At 36.6% G+C, this 27140-nt stretch overlaps 1 protein-coding gene across 1 annotated transcript in view; it reads left to right on the top strand.

Moving 5' to 3' along the window:
- CFAP47 (cilia and flagella associated protein 47) overlaps positions 1-27140 on the top strand; it is a 529980-nt gene that overhangs the window by 235033 nt on the left and 267807 nt on the right. The window contains exons 37-38 of the mRNA XM_045089444.1: positions 17162-17296; positions 22341-22456. Of these exons, the coding sequence (XP_044945379.1) occupies positions 17162-17296; positions 22341-22456 (251 nt within the window). The remainder of the gene's footprint in view (positions 1-17161; positions 17297-22340; positions 22457-27140) is intronic.

The following is a 27140-nucleotide window of genomic DNA, read 5'->3' on the forward strand; positions in this document are numbered from 1 at the left end:
GATTGGCAAATTTCTATTTAGTTTGTAAAATGTAATTTTCGTAGGTATACAATATGATGATTATATGTATACAATGTGAAATGATTACCAGAATCAAGTTAAATAGCACATCCATTACCTCACATAGTTGCCATTTTATGCGTGTGTGTGTGTGTGTGTGTGTGTGGTGAGAACATTTACGATCCAACATCTCCTCATTTCCCCTATCCCTCTTCCATGGCAATTATCATTCTACTCTCAGGTTGCATGGGTTTTACTTTTTTAGATTCCACGTATAATTGAAATCATAAGATACTTGCCTTACTGTGTCTGGTTTATTTTATTTAGCATAGTCCTCTGGATTCTTTCATGTTACCATAAGTAACAGAATTCTTTTTTTCTTTTTTTTTTTTTAAGATTTTATTTGTTTATCTGACAGAAAGAGATCACAAGTGGAGCAGGGGGCGTGGGGTGGGAAGGCTCCCTGCTGAGCAGAGAGCCCGATGTGGGGCTCGATCCCAGAACCCCAGGATCATGACTTGAGCCAAAGGCAGAGGCTTTAACCCACTGAGCCACCCAGGTGCCCCCCTTTCTTTTTTATGACTAAATATTCCATTGTGAGTATATACCACATTTTCTTTTTTTTAATTTTATTTTATTTAAATTCAGTTAGCCAACATATAGTACACCGTTAGTTTTTGGTGTAGTGTTCATTGATTTCTTGGTTGTGTATAACATCTAGTACTTATCAGGTCATGTGACCTTAATACCCATCCCCCAATTATCCCATCCCCCCAGTCACCTCCCTTCTGCAACCGTCAGTTTGTTTCCTGGAGTTAAAGATCTCAAATGGTATGTCTCCTTCTCTGGTATCTTCCCATTCAGTTTTCCCTCCCTTCCCCTATGGTCCTCTGCTCTGTTCCTTATATTCCACATATGAATAAAGTTCTATGATAATTGTCTTTCTCTGACTTATTTCACTTAGCATAATACCCTCCAGTTCCATCCATGTCTATGCAAATGGTAGGTATTAATCCCTTCTAATGGCTCAGTAATATTCCATTATACATGTGAATCACATCTTCTTTCTCCATTTGTCTATTGAAGGACATCTCAGATCCTTCCACAGTTTGGCTATTGTGGACATTGTTGCTATGAACACTGGGGTGCAGGTGCCCCTTCTTTTCACTGCATCTGTATCTTTGTGGTTAATACCCAGTAATGTAATTGCTGGGTCATAGCGTAGCTCTATTTTTAACATCTTGGGGAACCTTCATACTATTTTCCAGAGTGGCTGTACCATCTCTATTCCCACCAACAGTGTAAGAGGGTTCCCCTTTCTCCACATCTTTGCCAGCATTTGTTGTTCCCTGTCTTGTCAATTTTAGCCATTCTAACTGATTTGAGGTGGTATCTCATTGTGGTTTTGATTTGTATTTCCCTGATTGCAAGTAATGTGGAGCATTTTTAATGTGTCTGTTGGTGATTTGTATGTCTTTGGAGAAATGTCTCCACATGTCTTCTATCCATCTCCTGAGTAGATTATTTATTTCTTGGTTGTTGAGTTTGAGAAGTTCTTTATAGATCTTGGATACCAACCCTTTATCTGATAAGTCATTTGCAACTATCTTCTCCCATTCTGTAGGTTACCTTTTGGTTTTATTGACTCTTTCCTTTGCTGTGCAAAAGCTTTTTATTTTGATGAAGTCCCAAAAGTTCATTTTTGCTTTTGTTTCCCTTGCTTTTAGAAATGTAGCTTGCCTGAAGTTGCTGTGGCTGAGGTCCAAGAGGTTATTAACCTGTGTTCTCCCTTAGAATTCTGATGGATTCCTGTCTCGCATTTAGGACTTTCATCCATTTTGAGTTTATCTTTGTGTATGGTCCAGCTTCATTCTTCTGCATGTGGCTATTCAATTTTCCCAGCCTCATTTATTGAAGAGACTATCTTTTTTCCATTGGATATTCTTTCTTGCTTTGTAGAAGATCAGTTGACAATAGTTGAGGATTAATTTCTGGACTCTCTGTTCTGGTCCATTGATCTAGGTGTCTGTTTTTGTGCCAGTACCATGCTGTCTTGATGGTTGCAGTTTTGTAATACAGCTTGAAGTCAGGCATTTTGATGCCCCCAGCTTGGGCTTTCTTTTTCAACATTCCCCTCGTGATTAGGGGACTTTTCTGGTTCCATACACATTTTAGGATTATTTGTTCCAGTTTTGTCAAAAAATGTTTATGGCATTTTAATAGGTATTCTATTGAATGTGTAGATTACTCTGAGCAGCATAGTCATTTTAACAGTCTTTATGCTTCCTATCCCTGAGCATGGAATGTTTTTCCATCTCTTTGTGTTTTCCTCAATTTCTTTCATAAGTGTTCTGTAGTTTCTAGAGTACAGATCTCTTACCTTTTTGGTTGGGATTATTCTTAATTATCTTATATTTGTTTCTGTGTATGTGTCTGTTAAAATTTTTTTTTATTAACATATAGTGTATTATTTGTTTCAGTGGTACAGGTCTGTGAAACATCAGCATTACACAATTTACAGCACTCTCCATAGCATATACCTTCCCCAGTGTCCATCACTCAGCCACCCCATCATTCCTCTTACCCCATCCCATCCAGCAGCCCTCAGTTTGTTTCCTGAGATTAAGAGTCTCTTACAGTTTTTCTCTCTCCGGTCCCATCTTGTGTCATTTTTCTCTCCCTTTCCCCTGTGATCCCCCTCACTGCCTCTCAAATTCTTCATATCAGAGAGATCATATGATAATTGTCTTTCTCTGATTGACTTATTTCACTTAGCATAATACCCTCTAGTTCCATCCATGTTGTTGCCAGTGACAAGATTTTGTTGTTTTTTTTTTTTTGATGGCTACATACTATTCCTGTGTGTGTGTGTGTGTGTGTGTGTGTGTGTGTACCACATTTTCTTTATCCATTCATCTGTCAGAGGACATCTAGGCTCTTTCCATAGTTTGGCTGTTGTGGACATTGCTGCTATAAACATTCAGGTGCACCTGCCCCTTCAGATCATTACATTTGTATCTTTAGGGTAAATAACTCAGTACTATGATTGCTGGTTTGTAGGGTAGCTCTATTTCCATCTTTTTTGAGGAACCTCCTTGCTGTTTTCCAGAGTGGCTGCATCAGCTTGCATTCCCACCGGCAGTGTAGGATGGTTCCCCTTTCTCCGCATCCTTGCCAACGTCTGTCATTTCCAGACTGGTTAATTTTATCCATTCTGACTGGTGTGAGGTGGTATCTCATTGTGGTTTTGATTTGTATTTCCCTGATGACAAGTGATGTTGTGCACTTTATCATGTGTCTGTTGGCCATTTGGATGTCTTTGCAGAAATATCTGTTCTTGTCTTCTGCCCATTTATTGATTGGATTATTTGTTCTTTGGGTATTGAGTTTGATATGTTTTTTATAGATTTTAGATACTAGTCCTTTATCTGATATGTCATTTGCAAATATCTTCTCCCATTCTGTTGTTTGTCTTTTGGTTTTGTTTACTGTTTCCTTTGTTGTGCAAAACCTTTTTATTTGGATGAAGTCCCAATGCCCTTGTTTCCCTTGCCTTTGGCAATGTTTCTAGGAAGAATTTGCTGTGGCTGAGGTGGAAGAGATTGCTGCCTATGTTCTCAAGGATTTGGATTGATTCCTGTCTCACCTTGAGGTCTTACATCCATTTTGAGTCTGTTTTCGTGTGCAGTATAAGGAAATTACCCAGTTCATTCTTCCGCATGTGGCTGTCCAATTTTCCTACCACCATTTATTGAAGAGACAGTCTTTTTTCCATTGAACATTCTTTCCTGCTCTGTTGAAGGTGATTTGACCATAGAGTTGAGGGTTCATTTCTGGGCTCTCTATGCCACTGATTTATGTGGAACATAGATATGAATTTGCTGAATTCCTTTTTTGTGCCAGTACCATACTGTCTTGGTGATGAAAGCTTTGTAATAGAGCTTAAAGTCTGGAATTCTGATGCTGCTGACTTTGGTTTTCTTTTTCAATGTTCCCCTGGTGATTCAGGGTCTTTTCTGCTTCCATATTAAGTAGCATAGACATTTTCACAATATTTGTTCTTCTAATCCAATGAGTATGTTTTCCTCAATTTCTTTCATGAATACTTCATAGTTTTCTGAGTAAAGATTCTTTGCCTCTTTACTCAGAATCTTTAATAGATTTCTTTGTAGAAATCTTATGGTTTTGGGTGCAATTATGAATGGGATTGACTACTTAATTTCTTTTTCTTCTGTCTTGCTGTTGGTACATAGAAATGCAACTGATGTCTGTGCTGTGATTTTATATCCTGACAGTTTACTGAATTTCTGTATGTTCTAGCAGTTTTGGAGTAGAGTCTTTTGGTTTCCCACATAAAGTATCATATCACCTGCAAGGAGTGAGAGTTTGACTTCTTCTATGTTGATTTGAATGCCTTTTATTTCTTTTTGTTGTCTGATTGCCGAGGCTAGGACTTCTAGTACTATGTTGAATAGCAGTGGTAATAGTGGACAGCCCTGCTGTGTTCCTGACCTTAGGAGAAAAACTCACAGTTTTTGCCCAGTAAGAATGATATTTGCTGTGGGTTTTTCATAGTTGTTTTTGTTTTTTGATACTGAGGTATGTACTCTCTATCCCTACACTTTGAAGAATTTTGATCAAGAGAGGATGCTGTACTTTGTCAAATGGTTTTTCAGCATGTATTGAGAGTATCACAAGGTTTTTGTTCTTTCTTTTATTAATGTATTATATCACACTGATTGATTTACAGATGTTGAACCAACCTTTCAGCCTAGGAATAAATCCCACTTGGTCGTGATGAATAATCCTTTTAATGTATTGTTGTATCTTATTGGCTAGTATTTTGGTGAGGATTTTTGCATCCATGTTCATTAAAGATATTGCTCTGTAATTCTCTTGTTTGATGAGGTCTTTGGTTTTAGGATCAAGGCAATGCTGGCCTATAAAATGAGTTTGGAACTTTTCCTTCCATTTCTATGTTTTGGAATACTTTGGAGAATAGGTATTAATACTTCATCTAATGTTTGGTAGAACTTCCCTGGAAGCCATCTGGCCCTCAGCTCTTGTTTGTTGGGAGATTTTTGATGACTGCTTCAATTTCCTTACGGATTATGGGTCTGTTCAGGTTTTCTATTCCTTCCCGGTTCAGTTTTGGTAGTTTATATGTCTCTAGAAACACATCCATTTCTTCCAGATTTTCAAATTTGCTGATGAATACTTGCTCAAAATATGTTCTTTTTTTAAAGATTTTATTTATTTATTTGCAGAGAGAGGGAGATCATAAGTAGACAGAAACAGAAGCGGTGTGGGGGGGGGGGATACAGGCTCCCTGCTGAGCAGAGAACCCAACTCAGGACTCAATCCCAAGACTCTGAGATAATGACCCAAGCTGAAGGAAGAAGCCCAACCCACTGAGCCACCCAGGCACCCCATATCTGTTCTTCCAATTGTTTTTCTTTGGTGTTGGTTGTGATCTCTCCTCTTTCATTCATGATTTTATTAATTTGGGTCCTTTCTCTTTTCTTTTTGATAAGTCTGGCCAGGGGTTTATTAATCTTACTAATTCTTTCAAGGAACCGGCTCCTAGTTTCATTGATCTGTTCTACTATTCTTTTGGTTTCTATTTCATTGATTTCTGCTCTGATCTTTATGATCTCTCTTCTCCTGGTGGGTTTAGGCTTTCTTTGCTGTTCTTTCTCCAGCTCCTTTAGGTGTAGGGTTAGGTTGTGTATTTGAGACCTTTCTTGTTTCTTGAGAAAGGCTTCTTTAGCCATGTATTTTCCTCTCAGGACCACCTTTGCTGCATCCCAATGATTTTCAACAGTTGTGTATTCATTTTCATTTGTTTCCATCAATTTTTTCAATTCTTTAATTTCCTGGTTGACCCATTTATTCTTTAGTAGGATGCTCATTAGCCTACATGTATTTGAGTTCTTTCCAACTTTCCTCTTGTGGTTGAGTTCCAGTGTCAAAGGATTGTGGTCTGAAAATATGCAGGGAATGATCCCAGTCTTTTCATACTAGTTGAGCCCTGATTTGTGACCTACGATGTGATCTATCCTATAGAATATTCCATGTGCTCTAGAGAAGAATGTGTATTCTGTTGCTTTGTGTTGGAATGTTCTGAATATATCTGTGATGTCTATCTGGTCCAGTGTGTCATTTATAGCCTCTCTTCCCTTGTTGATCTTTTACTTAGCTGATCTGTCTATTTCAGTGAGGGGCGGTATTAAAGTCCCCTCCTATTATTATGTTATTCTCATTGTGTTTCTTTGATTTTGTTATGTATTGGTTTATATTATTGGCTGCTCCCATGTTAGAGTCATATATATTTAAAATTGTTAGATCTTCTTGTTGGACAGACCATTTGAGTATGATCTAGTGTCCTTCCTTATTTCTTATTATAGTCTTTAGCTTAAAATCTAAATTATCTGATATAAGTATTGTCACCTCAGCTTTCTTTGGATGTCCATTAGCATGGTAAATTGTTTTCCACCTCTTCACTTTCAACCTGAAGTCTAAAATAAGTCTGTTTCAGACAGAATATCGATGGTTCCTGTTTTTTTAATCCATTCTGATACCCTGTGTTTTTTGATTGGGGCATTTAGCCTGCTTACATTTGGGGTAACTATTGAAAGATACGAATTTAGTGCCATTGCATTGGCTGTAAGGTGACTGTTACTGTACATGGTCCCTGTTTCTTTCTAGTCTGTTACTTTTAGGCTCTCTCCTTGCTTGCAAGAGCCCTTTCAGTATTTCCTATAGGTTTGGTTTGGTGTTTGCAAATTCTTTTAGTTTTTGTTTGTCCTGGAAGCTTTTTATCTCCTTTATTTTCAGTGACAGCCTAGGTAGATATAGTATCCATAAATGCATATTTTTCTCCTTTAGTGCTCTTAATATATCATGCCAGTCCTTTCTCCCCTGCCAGGTCTCTGTGGATAGGTCTGCTTCTAATTGAATATTTCTACCATTGTAGGTTATAGATATCTTGTCCCAGACTGCTTTCAGGATTTTATCTTTGTTTTTGAGACTTGTAAGTTTTACTATTAAATGACGGGGTGTTGACCTATTTTATTTATTTTGAGGGGGGTTCTCTGTGCCTCCCAGATATTGATGGTTGTTTTCATCCACAAATTAGGGAAGTTCTCTGCTATAATATGCTCTAGTATACCTTATGAACCCCTCTCTCTTTCTTCTTTTGGGGGATCCCAATTATTCTAATATTGTTTCATCTTATGGTATCACTTATCTCTCAGATTCTTCTCTCCTGGTTCAGTAGTTATCTCTCTTTTTCTTAGCTTCTCTGTCTTTTATCATTTTGTCTTCTATATCACGAATTCTCTCTTCTTCCTCATTTTTCCTAGCAGTAAGAGCCTCCATTTTTTATTGTACCTCATTAATAATTTTTTAAAATTTCAACTTGGTGAGATTATAGTTCTTTTGTTTCTCCAGAAAGGGATTTTATTTCTCCAGAAAAGAATTCTCTAGTATCTTCTATGCTTTTTTCAAACCCATGTAGCATGTTTATAGCTGTCATTGTAACTCTATTTCTGGCTTCTTACTAATGTCCATATTGATTAGGTCCCTAGTTGTTGGTTCTGCCTCTTGTTCTTTTTTTTTTTTTTTTCAGGTAAGGTGTTCTGTCTTGTCATTTTATCCAGAGAAGAACTGAAGAATGAGAGAGCAAAATGCTAAATAGGTAGCAATGACCCCAGAAAAGTAGATACTAACCAAATCAGGAGAGACCTGAACCTGGGGGAGAAAAAAGGAGGGGAAAAAATAAACACACTCACACACACTCACACATATATGTATATGTGTGTGTGTGTATATATGTGTGTGTGTGTACATATGTGTGTGTGTGTATATATGTGTGTGTGTGTGTGTATATGTGTGTGTGTGTGTGTATATATGTGTGTGTGTGTGTGTATCTGTCTGTCTGTATAATTCGACTGGTGAATAGAATAGAGCCACACACTAGATTTTGGGTGTCTTTTTGTCTGTTAGAAAACTGCCTCCCAAAATTTTAAAGAAAGAATAACTTATATATATACACAAATATAAGGATAAACATGATGAAGAATGGACTATGACTTTAAAGATGAAAATTAATAAAGATTTTTTTTAAAGGAATTGCTAAGCAGTTGGTTGAAAGAAGAAAAATAGAAAAAAAAGGAGAGATTGTGATCAGGCTGGAGACTAGGACAAATCCATATGCTAGATTTAGGGTATTTTTTGGTCTGTTAGAAGAAACTGTATCCTGGGGCACCTGGGTGGCTCACTGGGTTAAAGCCTCTGCCTTCAGCTCAGGTCACGATCCCAGGATCCTGGGATCGAGCCCTGCGTCGGGGTCTCTGCTCAGCAGGGAGCCTGCTTCCTCCTCTCTCTCTGCCTGCCTCTCCACCTACTTGTGATCTCTGTCTGTCAAATAAATAAATAAAATATTAAAAAAAAAGAAGAAGAAACTGTATCCCAATATTTTAAAGGAAGAAAAACTTATATGTATACAAAAAATAAGATTACATACAGTGAAGGGATGGAATATGACTCTAACGATGAAAATTAAAAAGGACTTTTAAATAGGTTTTGATATGATAAAATAGTTAAAATTGGTAAAATAAGAAAGATGAAGAATTCCAAAAAAAATAAAATCAAGACAAGAAATTGAATTTAAAAATGTTATCTTTCAGTGACTAAAGAATCATGGGACAAGAGCCATGAATTCTGTGTGGTGTATTTTCCTAGCTCTGGAGTTTTGTAGTTCTCAGTGTTTGGTGAAGTTGATCTTGGCTGGATGTTTTTGCTGACCTTCTTGGGGGGGTGCCTGTTGAAGGGGGTGCCTTCTCAAATGTCTTTGCCGGAGATGGAATTCCTCGACCCTTGGCAGGGGCCAGGCTAAGTAATCTCTTCAGTTTTGTTCTTGGCAGCTTTTTTTCCTTGAACACTTTCCATATAGCTTTGGAAGACAGAAATGAAGATATCAGCCTCCCAATCTCCAGCCCTGGAGATGCTGAGAGTTCAGGGCCCCACTTCTCAGTGTGCCCTCAGAGAAAAGCAGTCTATCCCTTCTCTCTCCCTGGTCTCTGGCCTTGCTCTGTGCTCACCCGGACTGTGAGTGAGCATTTCTATCTCTGGCACACAGCCCCATTTGGAGTCTCCAAACCCAGCAGATTCCTGCTGTGTGCTCCCGCGTCACTCCTCCCGGTGGAGGAAAGGGGAGGGTCTCCCCAGATCTGCCACTTGTTGGGTCCCTGCTCGAGGAGCAGTGGTGTGACTGTGCCAGGGATCATAGATTATGGCAACCTGGAGGTGAAAGCCCACCCCTTCCTTCTGTCTTTGCAGCCAGCTTCCCCACTCTGACACTAGGTAGCTCTGTCACACTCAGGTACCCATAGGCTTTCTGTGACCCCGAGGGACCCGATACCACACTGTCCTGTTGACGGCTCCATCCCCTGCTTAGCCTCTGGAGCTTCTTCCCTCAGTGGAGTAGACTTCTAAAAGTTCCAGTTTTGTCCTCCCCTCCTCTACCGCTTGCCAGGAGCTGCGTGCCCCCCACCCCCAATGGTCTATCTTCCTGTATAGCACCTCAGATTCACTTCTCTGTGTGTCCTACCTTAGAGAATGTGGTTGCTTTTCTGTTCATAGAATTGTTGCTATTCTTTTCTTCAATCTCCTGTTGAGTTTGTAGATGTTCAGAATGGTTTGATAACTCTCAAGCTGAATTCCTGGAATCCAATGAAATTTAGGTCCCTGACTCTTCTGCCATTTTGCTCCTTCTCTATCTTATGGTTTTTGGTGTAGTTATAATTGGGATTGATTCTTTAATTTCTCTTTCTTTAGTCACATCATTGTTAGATAGAAAAGCAACTGATTTCTGTGGATGGTTTTGTATCCTGTATATATCTGCTGGTTATATACCCAGAAGTAGGGACGCTGGAGTATATGGTGGTTCTAGTTTTAATTTTTTAATTATTTTTTTAAAAGATTTATTTATTTATTTATTTGACAGACAGAAGTCACAAGTAGGCAGAGAGGCAGGCAGAGAGCCCAAAGCGGGGCTCAATCCCAGGACCCTGGAATTATGACCTGAGCCAAAGGCAGAGACTTTAACCCACTTAGACACCTAGGGGCCCCATCTAGTTTTAATTTTTAGAGGACACCCCCCATACTGTTTTCCATAATGGTATAACGATGTACTTTTCCAGCAATAGCATACAAAATTTCTCCTTTCTCTATATTCTTGCCAAAACTTTATTTCTCCTCCTTTTAATAATAGTCATTTTACCAGGTCTGAGGTAATACTTCATTATGGTTTTGATTTACATTTCCCACATGGTCAGTGATGTTGAAAGCTTTTCATGTACCTGTTGGCCATTTGTATGTCTTCTTTGTAAAAATGTTAGCTGCCTCCTTTTAATATTGTTTTGTTCATACATTTTAAATCTAAATTGAGGCAGTCTTTTTGTAGGGTATTGCTAAAATGTTGAATTTGAAATATGACTTCATAGAAATCTAATGGATATTTCTAAATATATATAATTACATATATGCAACTGTGCACGATAGGAAAGTAGTTCTAGTGAATTGTCCAGTTTTCTTAAACTCTAAAAATGAAGCTTTAGTGATTTAGTAGTATTACCCAAGTTCTAAGAGTGAATTAAAGGAGCAGAGTTGTTTGAATATGGATGTATTTTCATTTTTAAATTTAGTAGCTAAAAAGATAATTTTTCATTTTTTAAAAAGATTTTATTTATTTATTTGACAGACAGAGATCCCAAGTAGGCAAAGAGGCAGGCAGAGAGAGAGGAGGAATCAGGCTCCCTGCTGAGCAGAGAGCCCGATGTGGGGCTCGATCCCAGGACCCTGAGACCATGACCTGAGCTGGAGGCAGAGGCTTAACCCATTGAGCCACCCAGGCGCCCCAAGTTTTCATTTTTAAAAAATAAATATTTATGTAGAGATCAGAACGGCAATATACATTATTATATTTGGATCTCCACATTATAAGTCCATCTGGCCTTTTACATCAAGTCCTCAGTAGCAATAATTAGATTATATGCTTAGTATATTTTGAGCCCTTTGTTAGAGTAATGAAATTGTATAATGAATGATTTCTTGGGGTTCCTAGATGGGACAGTTGGTTTAGTATCCCACTGGGTTTTGGTTCTGGTTGTGATTCCTGTCATAAGATTGAGCCGTGCATGGGGCTCTGTGCTCTGCATGGAGTCTGCTTAAGTTTCTCCCTCTTCCTTTGTCCCTCCCTGCTCCCATCCCACTCTTCGTTGCGTGCTCTCTCTCTCTCTCTCTCAAATAAGTCTTTAAAAAATGATTTCTTCCTTTGAAGCATATACATTCTACTCATGTAATTGTCAGTTTATGCAAAGAACAAAGTTTAGGATTCAGATTAGGGAAGAGATGGATGTGATGTAGATTGATCCATCAAACACTGTAGAGAAGGCAGGACTTATCTGGAGTCTTGAAGTGTGGATTGGATTTGGATTGGTAATTTTGAGTGAGGAAGTTGTTCACTCAGAGGGAATGATATACACAGTGCCAAATGGAATGCATGATATACAGTAAAGACGTTCTGTGAATAGGTTGCCTTCATTGAATTTGGGGATTAGAAAAATCAATATAGGTATATATAGGGGTATTGCATATCAGCATAAAACGTCAGCAGTTTGCCATGTGGGTATTAAGGGATTAAATGTATTTGTTCATACCTCTATAGTGGGAATAGATTCACAGGAACGGGACTGGAGACAGGGAGCACAGCCCAAGCAAAACATAATTTCAGTTGGTCAAGGAGTAAAGTATTTACTCATGTTATATGACTGGAAACTTAAAATAATAAGTTGGTTCAGGAGATGTTTAAAGTTTGCTAGACCTTGTGAACAGTCACAAAAGAAGGACACAGGAGAAAGACCATTTCAACTTATTCTGAGTGTTCTGTTCCACGACACAAAAGACATTGACGATGCCACTGACCACACATCGCTTGGTATAAAGTTGTTCCTCACACCTGCTGGAAAAATGACATTTCATAATGGCTTCCTTTTTCCTTGTATGAAAGTCACTTGCATGTTAAAGTCACTTTGTTTCAGGTCTGACATTTACATTCTTTTATATTGGTATAGTTGTTAAGAGAAGCTATATTCTAGGATTTGGGAAAGAGATTTCTTTTATAAGAGAGTTTTAAAGATAAACTCCAATGAAATATTTGTTTTGGAAGAATAAAAATACTACAATTCTCATCAATTCAACAAATTGAATATCCTCCACAAAAGATACTGGATAGACCCTGTAAGGGGTACAGGTATGATTAAACCACAGTCATGCCTACAAGGATATTATTAATAGTGACAAGTATAAGAAAAAGAGCTGATGCAACGTTGATAGTGAATGCCCTAGTATACATAGAAGCAGTGTGCTATGGGAATCAAAAGGGACAGAAATCATTTTGGTAAGGGAACCAGGAAGATTTACATGGGACATTTGGTGTTCAAGGTGGCCCCTGAGAATTTGGTCAGAGTTCATAAGAAACTTAAAATATTTTTGTTTAGAAAATATAAATCATCATACATTGTTATTCTCTCCTTTGCTTTTTTATTTCCTCAGATATGTTCACTCAAAATTTTTATTTTGTTGTGTAGGCAAAAAATATTTTAAAATGTGAGTATCTAATACATAAAAATGTAGACAAAGTATCTAAGATGTGATGAATGGAGTAATTGACAGTTAACTGATAATTACCAAGCTTTTACTAATCAGTTCCAATTCCTTACCATTTTTTAAATCAACCTGGATTTACCAACAACATTAAATGGCAAAGTTCAAAAATATTAAATTAACTTAGCTATAGTGAATTAATGCTGATGCTTATCACTGGTTCACATTTAAAACCAAGGAAATTCACCTCTAGACTTATTTATTTATTAATGTTTAAGTTTGTTATTTATTATGTTCTTCTTTGCAACTGTGGAACTAGCTAGATAAGTTTCTGTGCCTATGTTATGTCCTGTTGTGGAATCTTGCCACCTGGAATATAACAGTTGTTTACATATTCTCCCTTTTGTGACATACTTTAAAGCAAAAATATGGGAATTATTTGGACTCAGTATAGCATGTATTTTCATTCCTTCATGTAAAGAAATGTATATAAAAATAATAGGACATTTGTAGAGGTTGTACTACACCCAATTCACTGAGTAGTGATGGAAGCTTAGGGTCAATAGCTAATCTGACTTTTCTCTTAAAACTTTTTTTGGGGGGCTCCTGCATGGCTCAGTCTGTTCAGCATCTGACTCACATCCTGATTTCAGGGTTGACGGATCCAGCCCTGAGTTGGGCTCAAGCATTTGGCATGGAGCCTGCTTGAAAGTCTCTTTCTCCCCCCTGCTCCTCCTTTCTCTCTCTCCCTCTAAAAGAAAAAAAGATTATTTTTATCCATTTTAGTGCTTTTAGTATAAAATAACAATTCACAAGTGAAAGTTCTTTCAAAATAAATAAATTCGGTATTTTACTTTAGATGAAGTTAGGCATTAGAGGATTATAAGCATAGTCAGTCAGTTGCTTAATAAAGTTATTAAAGATTCATTTTTGCTCAGCCCTTCTCAGCCTGCTGGCTTTATATTAGGCATGTGAACTAAGAACCACAATGTTTCTACTGAAATTCTCATGTAACATCCTTATATAGTTACTCTTGAGGCTGGTTGAATAGCACCTCATCTTGCACTTCTCTTTTTCCATAAGGTAAATCTTTTCCAGTGGTTCACAGTATATTTCCCATTACATGTCGTCATTGACCATAATTACGTTCCATGCTTGTAGCCAAACCTGTGTTTGATAAAAGTAATGAAACAGTCACAAAAATTGGGATTCTTAGGTGAGAAGAAAGGAGAAAATTGCTTTGGGGAATGTAATCAGCAATGTTCTCTGGAATTACAGTATGTCGGTCGGTACTGCTAGTCATGTTTGGTGTCTAGTATGAAAGCTGGTGATATCTTGAAGTCATTGCAAATTAAATCCTTCATGAAAGTCAATATTATTTCACCTTTTCTTGTTATTGATGAAAAAACTGAGGCCTTGGAAATCCAATCATGGCACTGTGTAGTAGCAGGACGTGAATTTGGTTACCAGATTTCTACTCCAGCATTTTTCTCTATTGTGACCTTTTTTTGTTTATTTTTTTGTCTTTCATTAGACTAGTTGAAAAATACTATCTTTGTGGGGAAAAATGGACCAATGCACTTGAAGTTCTCTAGGATAGACCTATATAGAGAAAGTAATGATTATATCTTTGAAAAATATTTCACATGAAAGTTTTGTTTTAAACAAACTTAATGTAAAACAACAATAATAAAAATAAATAAACCTATATTAACTTTTAGATTTTTAAACCAAGAATTGGTGAAAGTGTAATTTTTAGGTGATTTTCGTTGAAATTTTTGGTAAGGAAAGGTAAGGGTGCTCTTTTCTCTCTCTCTCTCTCTCTCTCTTTTTAGTCTAATACATTAATCAAAGGTATTTTTCCCATTAAGATAAACATGTTTTTTTTTAATTTCCAAATTATTTATTTTCATCCTATTATATGTTTTTCAAAGATGAGTATTGGGACAATTCTATATTGTTACTTATACATTTTATGCTGTAGTCACTAAAAAAGTGTTCAAAAGTCTTTCATTGAACTTAGACTTGAGCCTAGGATGTCCTGCCACTAGTCTATCCTTTCCCCCAAAAAACACATTTCCCATCACCTTAGACAATCTTCTCAAAAAAAAAAAAAAAAGATTTATTTATATGAGAGAGAGTGTGTGCACACACGTGTGTGGAAGTGGGGGAGAGGCAGAGGGAGAGGGAGAAAAAGAATCTCCAGCAGCAGACTCCCCGCTGAGTGCAGAGCCCAACTTGGGACTCGATCTCACAACCCTGAGATCATGACCTAAGCCAAAATCAGAAGACGGACACCTAACTGACAGCCACCTAGGTGGCCCACAGCCCTCATTTAATCACAGTCATACTCAGGCTCATCCCAAAGGGCCCAGTAGTACCACATTCTTTACTTTGTGAGAATTAAGTTCTGTATTTATCTTTTTTTTTTCTTAAGTTTTATTTATTTATTTATTTATTTGACAGAGAGAGAGATCACAAGTAGGCAGAGAGGCAGGCAGAGAGAGAGGGGGGAAGCAGGCTCCCTGCTGAGCAGAAAGCCCGATGTGGGGCTCGATCCCAGGACCCTGAGATCATGACCCGAGCTGCAGGCAGCGGCTTACCCCACTGAGCCACCCAGGTGCCCCTGTATTCATCTTTTTAGTTTGTTCTTATCCTAAATAATTTTCCTTCGTGTGTTGACTGACATTGTCTTTCACATAGCAATGTATGACCACAGAATACTGATGAGAAACTTTGGAGTCTTGACGTATTTCTCAGTTTTCCACAAATCGAACTCACTAGCAGCTTTCTACCCTGCCAAGTCAGGCCAGCTCCCCTATTTTTTTTTTACTAAAAATCTCCTTCCCAGATACCTTTATTGGTTACTCTTACTGCATATTGGCAAAACAAGAAAAAACAAACTCTTCTCTTCTTCCAAAGAAGAAAAAGACCGTATTTGGGAATGTGAACCAGCAGGTGATCAAAGGAGCTGTTTTTATTTGCTGGTAACCGCTGCTGAACTTCAGAGTCAAACATGTTAGTTCCACATAATGCATTAGGTCTTCTTGGCTCCTGCCCTCTTGCACTTTCAAGCCAGGCCTGGATCAGGTTCGGTTACTAACTTGAATGTGAGCCTTTAAGTCATAGGTAGATCTTCATTTTATGCAAGTATAGAGGGCTCCCTTGTATGTTGACAATGACAGAATTGCATATCTATCAGTGGTGTTTTATATCTTTGAATCCTTGCTGTAGACCATTCTCAATACTTCTTTGCTAAGATTAATTCTCCCCTATTACCTTCACATTTTTCTAGGATATCACAGGTAGTACACGAGCTGATACAAAGAATCCTTCCTCCTACCCCTGACTCTACTTCTTGTCTTCAGTGTACGTTCAGGCTATGTTGATTGTCCCTGCTATTATTCCTTTGCAATTCTGGCTTTTATCTCAGATCTTTTCCACCAACCATCACTAATTTATCTTGGTTATCAGTATGACTACATTTTCTGATTATTATACTTTGTTCTGGGAAAGGTACTCCCTAACCATCCCCCTGCCTGATCTGCCTGATCTGCTTTTGTGTTATTCCTTGTTCAGAATTTAAGGTCCTTGGGGTGCCTGGGTGGCTCAGTGGGTTAAGCCTCTGCCTTCGGCTCAGGTCATGATCTCAGGGTCCTGGGATCGAGCCCCGCATCCAGCTCTCTGCACAGCAGGGAGCCTGCTTCCCCCTCTCTCTCTGCCTGCCTCTATGACTACTTGTGATCTCTGTCTGTCAAATAAATAAATAAAAACTTAAAAAAATAAAAAAAAAGAAATTAAGGTCCTTACCCTGGCATCCACACCCTCCACAGTGTGGCCCTGGTGCTCCTTAGTCTTTTCATATAGTGCTTGCCCTTCTTACCTTACACAGGATTCAAATTGTACTTCTTTAACAAATAAACACTGTATTTCCCTATATTCTTGCACTGTAGTGCTTTGCCTGTCTGATGGAATAGATAATTTTCTCCTTTTCTAACCCCCAAACACAATCTATTTGAGATCCAAGCATTCTTCAAGACCATCTCAAGGCTGCCTTCTCCCCTTGAGCTTTTGTTTGAAACTCTTGCTGCCTTTTACCTCAGTAGTTTGTTTACTTCTCTGTTTTTTTTTTTTTTTTTTTTTTTTTACTGCTGTTTATGGTACTCTAAATCAGGGATGATGTCTTAGTCACATTAGTCAGTATTTCTAGGACATAATATTTTTATGACCTCTGATTAGCTTCTGCGGAGGCTTTGAGGCTGTGAGGTCACTGTTATACTGAAAATACATCTAATTCATCTTTTAACACTTAGGTAAAGCTCTTCTGATTCCCCACAATAATTCTGTTTACTGTGTTTATAGTTCAGTGTCATTGCCAATTAGTAACATTTTAAAAGGCTTTAATGTAATTCATCCACTGATGTACTATGCTTTAGCTCTCTTTATTTTATCTGTATATCCTCTAATTTATATTTCTTTTCATTGAAACTAGGCCACGGATATCTGTGACCCTAATCCAGTCCTGATGCTCATGCTTTGTGTCTACATGTATGAAAGGCTCCCTACATATCTCCCCAAAAAGGTGGTGCCTTTTCATTGTACTCTACATGACACTGTGCTGAGACAGGTAAGGACAGATTTGGGGTCGAAATATGTGGAGTTAAACAATTCACAGGGGTTTTAGTTATGTCTTTTCTAACCCCAAATGTACAAAATATCACTATGATATAATTAAGCCTTAGCAATTTATACCAGCAATGTCCACAATAGCCAAACTCTGAAACGAGCCCAGATGTCCATGACAGATGAACAGATAAAGAAGATGTGGTATATATATACAATGGAATACTACCCAGTCATCAAAAAAAAAAAAATGAAATCTTGTCATTGCAATGGTGTGGATGGAACTAGAGGTTATTATCCTAAGCAAAATAAGTCAGTCAGAGAAAGACGATGATCATATGATTGCACTCATATGTGGAATTTAAGAAACAAAACAGAATCATAAGGGAAGAGAAGAATAAACAAAATAAGATGTAATCAGAGAGAGGGAGACAAAGCATAAGAGACTCTTAATCATAGGAAGTAAACAGGGTTGCTGGAGGGGAGAGGGGTAGGGATAGAGGGTAACTTGATGATGGACATTTAGGAGGACATGTGATCTAATGGGCAATGGGTATTACATAAGACTGGTGAATCCCTGAACTCTACCTCTGAAACTAATAATATATTATATGTTAAGTAATTGAATTTAAATGAAAAAAAAAAAAGTAAAAAACACAGAAAAGGAGGGAGGCGGGCAGAAAATGAATGATGTTTTGATACTTCATTTTTGCACCTATAATGTTTGCCATCCTTGGCACCTGGCTGGGTTAGTTGGAAAAGCATGTGACTCCTGATCACAGGGTTCTGAGTTCAAGCCCCACCTTAGGTGTAGAGATTATTAAAAAAATAAATAAACTTAAAAAAAATGGTCTTAGTAAATGTTGTTTCTTCTAAAGAAGAAGGTTTAGCAGACTGAAAGGGACAATTTTTGCTTAATAGTAACCATTACCTGCAATGAAATGATGATTCCTTGATTCATTTGATGAATGGGGTTTGGGGAGCTGGATAATGAAGGATACTTTGAAGGGCAAATTTTCTCACACTTGAGACCCATTTCATGTGCAAGGGGACTGACACCGTAAGGGCAAGCTTGTGTTCTGAGTGTACTCAGCTTTCCTTAAGGGAGCAGTTTACACATCCAGATGGATTTTATTCAGACAAGGATATAGAAAGGGCAATAAAAATAAAGGTGTTCCTGGGGCGCCTGGGTGGCTCAGTGGTTTGGGCCGCTGCCTTCGGCTCGGGTCATGATCTCAGGGTCCTGGGATCGAGCCCCGCATCGGGCTCCCTGCTCCGCAGGAAGCCTGCTTCCCTCTCTCTCTCTCTGCCTGCCTCTCTGCCTACTTGTGATCGCTGTCTGTCAAATAAATAAATAAAATCTTTAAAAAAAAAATTAAAATAAAAAAAAATTAAGGTGTTCCTGACCAGGGCAACCTGATTCCCAGTAAAGGTTATTATATATGCAAGAGGTGCTAAATGTGTAATGGCGGGTTCTTTAATTTGCAGAAAAAAATAAAAAATGAATTTTGAAGTCCTGTGACAATAACAGATCTCTATAAATATGTCCATATTTATGAAGTGTCCTCTTTGAGAAGTATCTTGTCAAGGACCATTGACCTCAGTTTGTTTTTCAAGCTGTTTGTTTCATATTTACACTTGTGAAGTATCTTCTAGCATATACTTTTAAATAGCTTATGCTTATTTAATATTGTTTCTTCTAGGGGCGCCTGAGTGGCTCAAAGGGTTAAGCCTTTGCCTTTGGCTCAGGTCATGGTCTCGGGGTCCTGGGATTGAGCCCTTCATTGGGCTCTCTGCTCGGCAGGGAGCCTGCTTCCCCCTCTCTCTGCCTGCTTCTCTGCCTGCTTGTGCGCTGTCTCTGTGTCAAATAAATAGAATCAAAAAAAAAAAAAAAAGATTGTTCCTTCTACTAGTTTCATAAAAGCTTCAACTAAAGAAAGAATCTCCTTGTTTCTTCCTGAGGACACTGTGGGCTGATAGAATCTTATTTCATACAAAAGTTACTTTATCTCTTTAGTCAGATCATGTTTATTCCTTTTCTTCAGGCTGTTTTATGTATTCCTCCTCATATTTAGTTGGGAGGGAATAATTTTATATGTTTGATGAAGAACTTGTCCATATTTGCTCTTCAGAAGATATGTCTTCATGATCTTTGATTTATAATTGTAACCGTTGAGAAAATACATAGCCTCTGTGATTATATGTGTGATGGTTGGTAAGGATTCAGTGAAAAATCAGGGAAACCACAGGTTCTTGTCTCAACATGTAAAGGGCTCAGTTAGGGTAAGAACAGCCTCTACTGATTTTTTGTTAGCATACATTGAGAAAGGATTCCTTTTTAGGAGATTTTTTTTCTTCCTTTTTTACCAGGATAAAAAATATATAAAATTATTTAGAGGATTTTTTCAACAGTATTTACTCTGATAATTCCCTAAATGAAGTGATTCTCAAAGCCTGGAGCTGTAATTATATTGGAGAGGTTTTTTGACATCAAAATAAAATTTCTAACGAGTTAGAAATGTTTTGTTTAAGCCTCCAGAATCTAAGGGGAGTCTGAATTAGATTAAGCAGTGATTTATTACAGTTAGGTTTAATTCCAGATCTCTAATTCTGTCCATGTATTTGTAAATCTTTATGCCGTTTAATTGCCATTATTTTTTAAAAGTAGTTAACAACACTAATGTTTAAATATAAATTATAATTATGTTAAAAATCAAATTAAAGTGTATTAAAATGGAAATAGTTCTTTCCACATTTAGCGCTTTGCTAGAAATAATGTTCATGTTTTAAGGTTATAGATGACGGGTCCCTAGCTGGCTCAGTAGGTGGCACATCTAACTCTTGATCTCTGGGCCTTGAGTTCAAGCCCCACCTTGGGGATTGAGTCTGCCAACAAAGGAAAAAAGGAAAAAGAGAGATTATAGATGAAATTATGCATATGTAACTTTTATTTTTCTGAAATGTAGTGTATGTCTTTTGACGGTAACAAAAATTAAATATAAATGCAAGAAAATGTCAGTTATAACAAGCTTTAATTTTAAATTTAATTTAAGAAAAATCACTGATTTGGAAATAACTGAGAACATTTGGCATAGCCCCTATGCATCAACACCATAAATGACAGTGCTTAAGTTGTTGAATATCATTTTTACCAACCTTTTCATCACTCTAGAGTAAAGAAGGATTTTAAGAAATGGCTACTAGAATTAAAACAGTATTTGTGTGACTATATGTCAATAGTAGAAACATAGAATCTTGGAACTGGTAAAAATAGAGTGATCAGTAAAAAAAAAAATGTAGAGTGTGTGATTTTCTGAGACATTTTTAAATGTAGTTGGACTTTTCTTCTCCCTTTTTGAAACAATTTACACAAAAGCACAGTAGTTAAAGACAACTATTGAATAGTGAAAGATAAGGTATTCTTGCAAAAGGTGCACAGGGGGAATTGAGGCTCCAAATCTTGCTTTCCTCCCCTTGAGCAGAGTTCCTTTGTCCCCGTTTACCACTTACCACCGAAACACGAAATCCTGGGTGGAATAATCTGACCACAAGTGAGATAGCCCAGTGGCTCATATATAGGATATGACATAATGAGAATGAGTGGCTACCTTAAGATCTCAGGGCTGGTTAGGGAAGTTCCAGGACTAAAAATCCGTAACAGTTCACAGATAATCCTCACAATTTTCTATATTTCCTTTCAGAAAACAGAAATTAGTTCTATGGAACTTAAAATTACTTGGTCTGTTCATTAATACTTCAAATTCATACATATATACATAAATAAAAAATAACATACTGGGTTGGTTTTGCCCCCTTATAACTGATATGTATAAGTAGGTAAGCAACATGAGAACCCCAGTTCCTTGGTGTAACCAAAGACAGAAGAAACTCTTCAGCAACAACATACTTGCCTTGGTAGTTACCAAAAATTATCTTCGAAACATAAAACTAGTTAATCTAATTATTTATTTATTTATTTATTTAAATCTTAGCAGAGAGAGGGAGCATGTGTGAGCTGGGGGAGGGGCAGATAGATGGGGAGAGGCAGAGAATCTCAAGCACACCCCACGCTGAGTGTGGAGCCTGACACAGGGCTTGATCTCATGATCCTAAGATCACAACCTGAGCCAAAACCTAGAGTTGAACACTTAACTGACTGAGCTACCCAGGTGCCCCTAGTTATTTAATCTTTAACAAATCTACCATTTTGTGTACAAATCACCATAATCACTATAAGTCACTATTATGACACACCGTGTTGTTAACTCTCCAGGTATCTGTGACTGTACTTCCTGGGTTGCGTAAATTGCACTCACCTTGTTGTCACTCTAATTTGGCCAGTCATGCATTTCCCCCATGTCATCTTCCTCCTCTGAGTCAGTACTTTCCATGATAACCTGGAGTCTTTCCAGTGTGTTTGGTTTTTTGTTTGTTTGTTTTGAATCCACATTATATTCTACATAAACACTTGGATATTCAGTTTTCATGAAATATTCTCTCTAAAAATGAAGTAACTTGTCCTCACATACCTTCCCTATCTTGGCATCAGAAAGGGACAGTCAGCCCCTTTATTATATTACTGCTTCGACTCAAGGCCACCTTCAATTTCAGCCTGGGCATCTGTTTTTAAATGTACACTCCTTATAATTCTTTCTACACTGAGCAGCCTGAATAATCTTTTTGTAAATTGGACTATATAAATTCTCTGTTTAAAATTCTCTAAAGATTTTCCTTTGCAGTAAGAATAAAATCCAAGTTGCTAACTTTGGGTTTTAAATCTTTGATAATCAGGTGTTTTTACATCTGTCATTTGCTTGCTTGAAAGCTTGAAAACTCCTTCTCCTTGCCTCTTCTGCTGAAATATATATATATATATATATATATATATATATATATAATCTTTAAATACAAAGTCTGCTTTCCTCCAGTTAGTGCATATTAGGAATATTTGCATGATTAAAATGTGTAATTTGCTTTGATGAAAATAAGTGCTAAATTATATATTTTTAAAATTCATGATCTTATGCATACTCTCTTCTTCAATATAGATTCTACTGAAGAATCCAAGCTTGAAAAGCTTAGTATATAATGCTGTAATTGTTGGAAAAGATGCGTCTGACTTCTCTCTTTCCCAAACAGGGAACATTGTGACAATATCTCCAAAGTAAGTGTTTTTTTTTCTTTTTTTATTTCACTGAAAATATCAACCCTAGATATTTAATGTGTATTATAATTATAAAAGAATGGCCTGGATTTGTTTTTAACTGGTATACGTATAATGAAAAGATTATCACTCTGACATAGATAGATTATGTATATGTTGCTGAGATTCCTCACCAACTTTGTTAAAACAATTTTAGCAACATAAAACAGTTACTTATTACATATGCTTTTAATTTTAGTTTATTTTGCATGCATATGGCCCATAGAGATTAAACTATAAGTTGTTTGTTCATGTACCATAGTTCGGTTTCCTGTAGGAAACTTAAACCAGTGTGTGCTAAATTTACATCTATCTATCTATCTGTATCTGTTATATATATTTATATTACTTATCTATATTTTATATAGGTTGTATATATCATATATATATAACTAGTATATATAATTTTGTTTATATGTTATATATGGTTGTTTCTGAGCAATGTGCTCATTGCAGAAAGTTTAGAAACTATAGAAGTACAAAGAACAAAAAAAGTGAAAGACTGATAATCTTACCTCAAAGATACCCTCACTGTTGCCATTTTTCCCTATCCCTTCACTGTCATTGTGTTTATATGTGTGGATAGATGCATAGATAAGTATAAGCATACACATATACACACACACACACTCTCCGAGATTATAGTGATTTTCTTTAAAGTTTGATTTCTATCTGATTCTGTTGTCATGATGCTTTTGTTTAATGTTTCTACTACCATCCTACTTTCAAAAATAAAGTACAAATGAAACCCCTGGAAAATGGTCTTGAGAAATTAAACATGAGCATAATATATGACTCTTTCCAGATCAACAAATCCTATTAGATATATCATTGGTTTTAATGATGGGAAATATTCTTATTACAAAATCCTAACATCCTTGTAATATTCTTATTACAAGGATGATAAGAGAACAGCCATATTAATATCACAAGGGTATACAAATTTAATAACCACTAAATGACTTCAGCCAACTTGAATTTTAGTCATTGTCTTTGCATTCAATTATTTTTCCCAGTGCAAAGTGACAGATTGTAACTACTAAAGTTACCCCAGTTATCTTTTTGATTTTTAACTATATGTTAACTCGAGTTGCTTTTCATATTGTAATTATTATTACTTCTATCATATCAAACACAGAAATAATTGGAAATAAAGGCCATTTTAATTGCATTTAAAGTACCAAGAAACCCAGATTTAACGGTGCCCTTGGCTTGTGTCATTAGACTGTGTTTGTTTTCTTCAGTTACTGCTCCACACTAAGAAGTATATAATTTATAAATTCTGAATATTCATGGTTGGTACTGTATCCAGATTGAACTGAGTGTGAGGAATACAATTTTCCACTCCCCTTTTTCTATATTATAAATTAAATGATTGGAATAAAACTCTTTATAAAAACAACCCAACCATTTCTAAGTTATACTTATTACATGTCTGTTATAAAACACAACTTTAGTAATACGGGTTCATTTGAACATTGTCACAGTCCCATTTTTCTTCCCACAGGACTTCGATAATTGAAATCTGTTCTCTGCCTTTCAAAGAGGTTGATACAGTGAAAAGCATTTAGATTTCACTTTGTCTTTTTTTTTCTTATTCATAAACCCAGTAGCCTCTTCCAGTATTTCAAAGCTCTCATTAAGTGGAAATATTTCTTTGTTTTTTTTTTTTAAAGATTTTATTTATTTATTTGACAGAGAGAGATCACAGTAGACAGAGAGGCAGGCAGAGAGAGAGAGAGGGAAGCAGGCTCCCTGCTGAGCAGGGAGCCCGATGCGGGACTTGATCCCAGGGCCCTGAGATCATGACCTGAGCCGAAGGCAGTGGCTTAACCCACTGAGCCACCCAGGTGCCCCATAAATGGAAATATTTCTTAACAACCACACTAAACCCCTGATATTTTAGCTTAAAATTACATTTCAGTTAACAAGATTAACATTTACCATTTTATTATAAATGTGAAACCTCTACATTGTTGAAAATTTGTTACAGATAAGTATAAAGAAGAAACAAAATCACCTAGAACTCCATCAGATAAACAGTTAATTCATCAGTTCATTTCTTTCTAGTCTTTGCATATGCACAAGTATATTTATTATAGCATATGCCTATTTAGATATATACAAATTATACAATATTATATAATTTTATGTATTATCTATAAATATAGGATATTTATACGTAAATATTGAAACAACTTAATGCTTATGAAACATTTGCTATGTAAAAAATCTATATAACATGCACTTTTTATACCTTTTCATATTTAATCATCCTAAGAGCCATATTAATGTCCTCATTTCTGAAAGAAAACATTGAGAAGAGACATTAAATCATTTGCCCAATTTTCCCTGCTATTAAATGGTAAAGCGCTAATTCACCATCAACCAATCTAAATCCATTGGCTGGCACTTTTATTCAATTGACGCCTGTACATATTTGTGTGTGTGTGTGTGTGTATCACATGCATACAAACCCTTGGCATGCAATAAAATGTGGCTTTGACTCAAATCTGTCTCTAGAAATCCACTTCATGAGCCACCTACTTTTCACTCCTTCATTTATGTCTCATTTTAGTTCTTCCAGTGGTTACCTCCAATATTGAAATAATCTATATTATCTTTGCCAGTATTTATGTTGTATCAACTTAAGAAATAATCTGCTGATGTATAGCTATAATATCTAATGTCTAGTTTACTTACTTCTCCAGATTTATTGCCCTTTCTCCAAACATCACTATTTTTATCTTCTACTAACTACATTTCCAAGAGTGAAAATCCATTTTATAAATGTTTCTTGTACCACCAGTATAAAACATATCTTTTGACTCCTTTTTTAAGTTGAGAAAATCAATAAATTCTAAAGTGCATACACTCCTTGAAGTCTCTTTCCTTCAAGTATACCTTTTCTAGAGCACTTTGCCTTCTCCTATTAATTGGATTGATTGCTTTCCAGACCAACTGAAGAATGTCATTACTGGACTTTTTAAAAAAGATTTTATTTATTGACTTGAGAGAGAGAGAGAGAGAGAGATAGCATGAGCAGGGGAAGAAGCAGAGGGAGGGAAAGAAGCAGATTCCCCACTGAGCAGACAGCCTAATGTGGGGCTCAATCCCATATGTAATAACATGGCAACAGAATACTATATTGTTTTTCTGTGGATACACACAGAAAAACCTCTACCTTAGGGTGAAAAACATTTTAGGCCCAGTTGCCCAGCATTGTGCACTGGCCTTGAAGACCATGAAGTTGTCTGAACCCCATCTTGCCCTCCATGCAAGTGGGCATTTCTAGAAATGCCCTGTCCAGTAGTCTACAGGCCCACTTCTTTTCCTTTACTAACCTGTGTTCAGATGCTCATTGATAGCTTCTTCTAACTAGCAGCTTTTTAAAAAATCTTTCTTATAATTTTAATGGGATTTCTCTTAGGTGATAAACCTGAGCTTCAGCAGCCATTGTGGTCTAGAACCCTACTGTTATGTCATTTAACAATTAAATGCTGGGCTTTGATACTGTCATGTACAGATTCTATGATCCAACCTCATTTTTCTTACTTAGAAAATGAGGGTTGGACACCTGGGTGGCTCAGTTGGTTAAGCATCCGACTCTTGGTTTTGTCTCAGATCATGATCTCAGGATTGTGAGATTAAGGTTTATGTCTGTCTCCCTTCTCAGTGTGGAGTCTGCTTGTCCCTTTCCCTCTGCTCCTCCTCCTTTCTCTCTTTCTCTCTCTCTCTCTCTCATAAATAAGAAATAAAAAAAGAAAATGAGGATTGAAATATTTACCCAAAGTTTTGTCAGTAATAAATTTAATTATATAGGCAAAACATTTAATACTGTAACTGAAACATATAGGAAGCAATAAGTATTTGCACCCCCCATTCCAATTCGAAGCTCTGGTGAGTCATAGATGAAAATATATTAACACTACCCACCAGTGTTTACAGTCTAGCAGAGTGTCCTACAAACAAATCCACAATGAGGATATAATTGGGTAATTGTTTTATTTATGTTGTGTGTATAGAACTAGAGTAAAATGGAAAAAAGCACTTAAATATTCTTGTGTTAACCATGGATGTGTTTCCAGAGAGACAATGCTTAATTCTCAACATATGGAAAGTAATTATTTCCTTTTTTAGATGTATTTTATTTTGTAGGCTTGAATACTATTATTTGATGGTTCTTTAAAAATCTTTTTAGCTAGACTAAGTAATCTCATAGTCTTTTGTTTTTACAAATAAGAGTTCAGAAAATGTTTTGTTTTCTTAAAAAAAAAACAGCAGCATTATCATTATCAGATATTATATAATTATCTGTGTGTACAACATCCTTAAAGTCAGTCTAAATCATGATTAATAATGGCTCTTTCTGGCAGATGTGGATTCAAATTCCAAGCAATATCATTTATGTAGGTAGGATTAAACAGCTATATCCATATGTAAACAAGCATATTTACTTTTGCATCTAATTTGATGCTTAAATTTAGCTACAACCATAGAGTTACTGCATAAAAGTTAAAGTATACTTTTGGAAGAACATTCTGTTTTTTTTTTTTTTTTTAAGATTTTATTTATTTATTTGACACAGAGAGAGAGATCACAAGTAGGCAGAGAGGCAGGCAGAGAGAGAGGGGGGAAGCAGGCT

The sequence above is a fragment of the Mustela putorius genome, unplaced genomic scaffold (assembly GCF_011764305.1).
Source record: "Mustela putorius furo isolate JIRA1106 unplaced genomic scaffold, ASM1176430v1.1 tig00003836_pilon_pilon_pilon, whole genome shotgun sequence".
Classification (NCBI taxonomy): domain Eukaryota; kingdom Metazoa; phylum Chordata; class Mammalia; order Carnivora; family Mustelidae; genus Mustela; species Mustela putorius.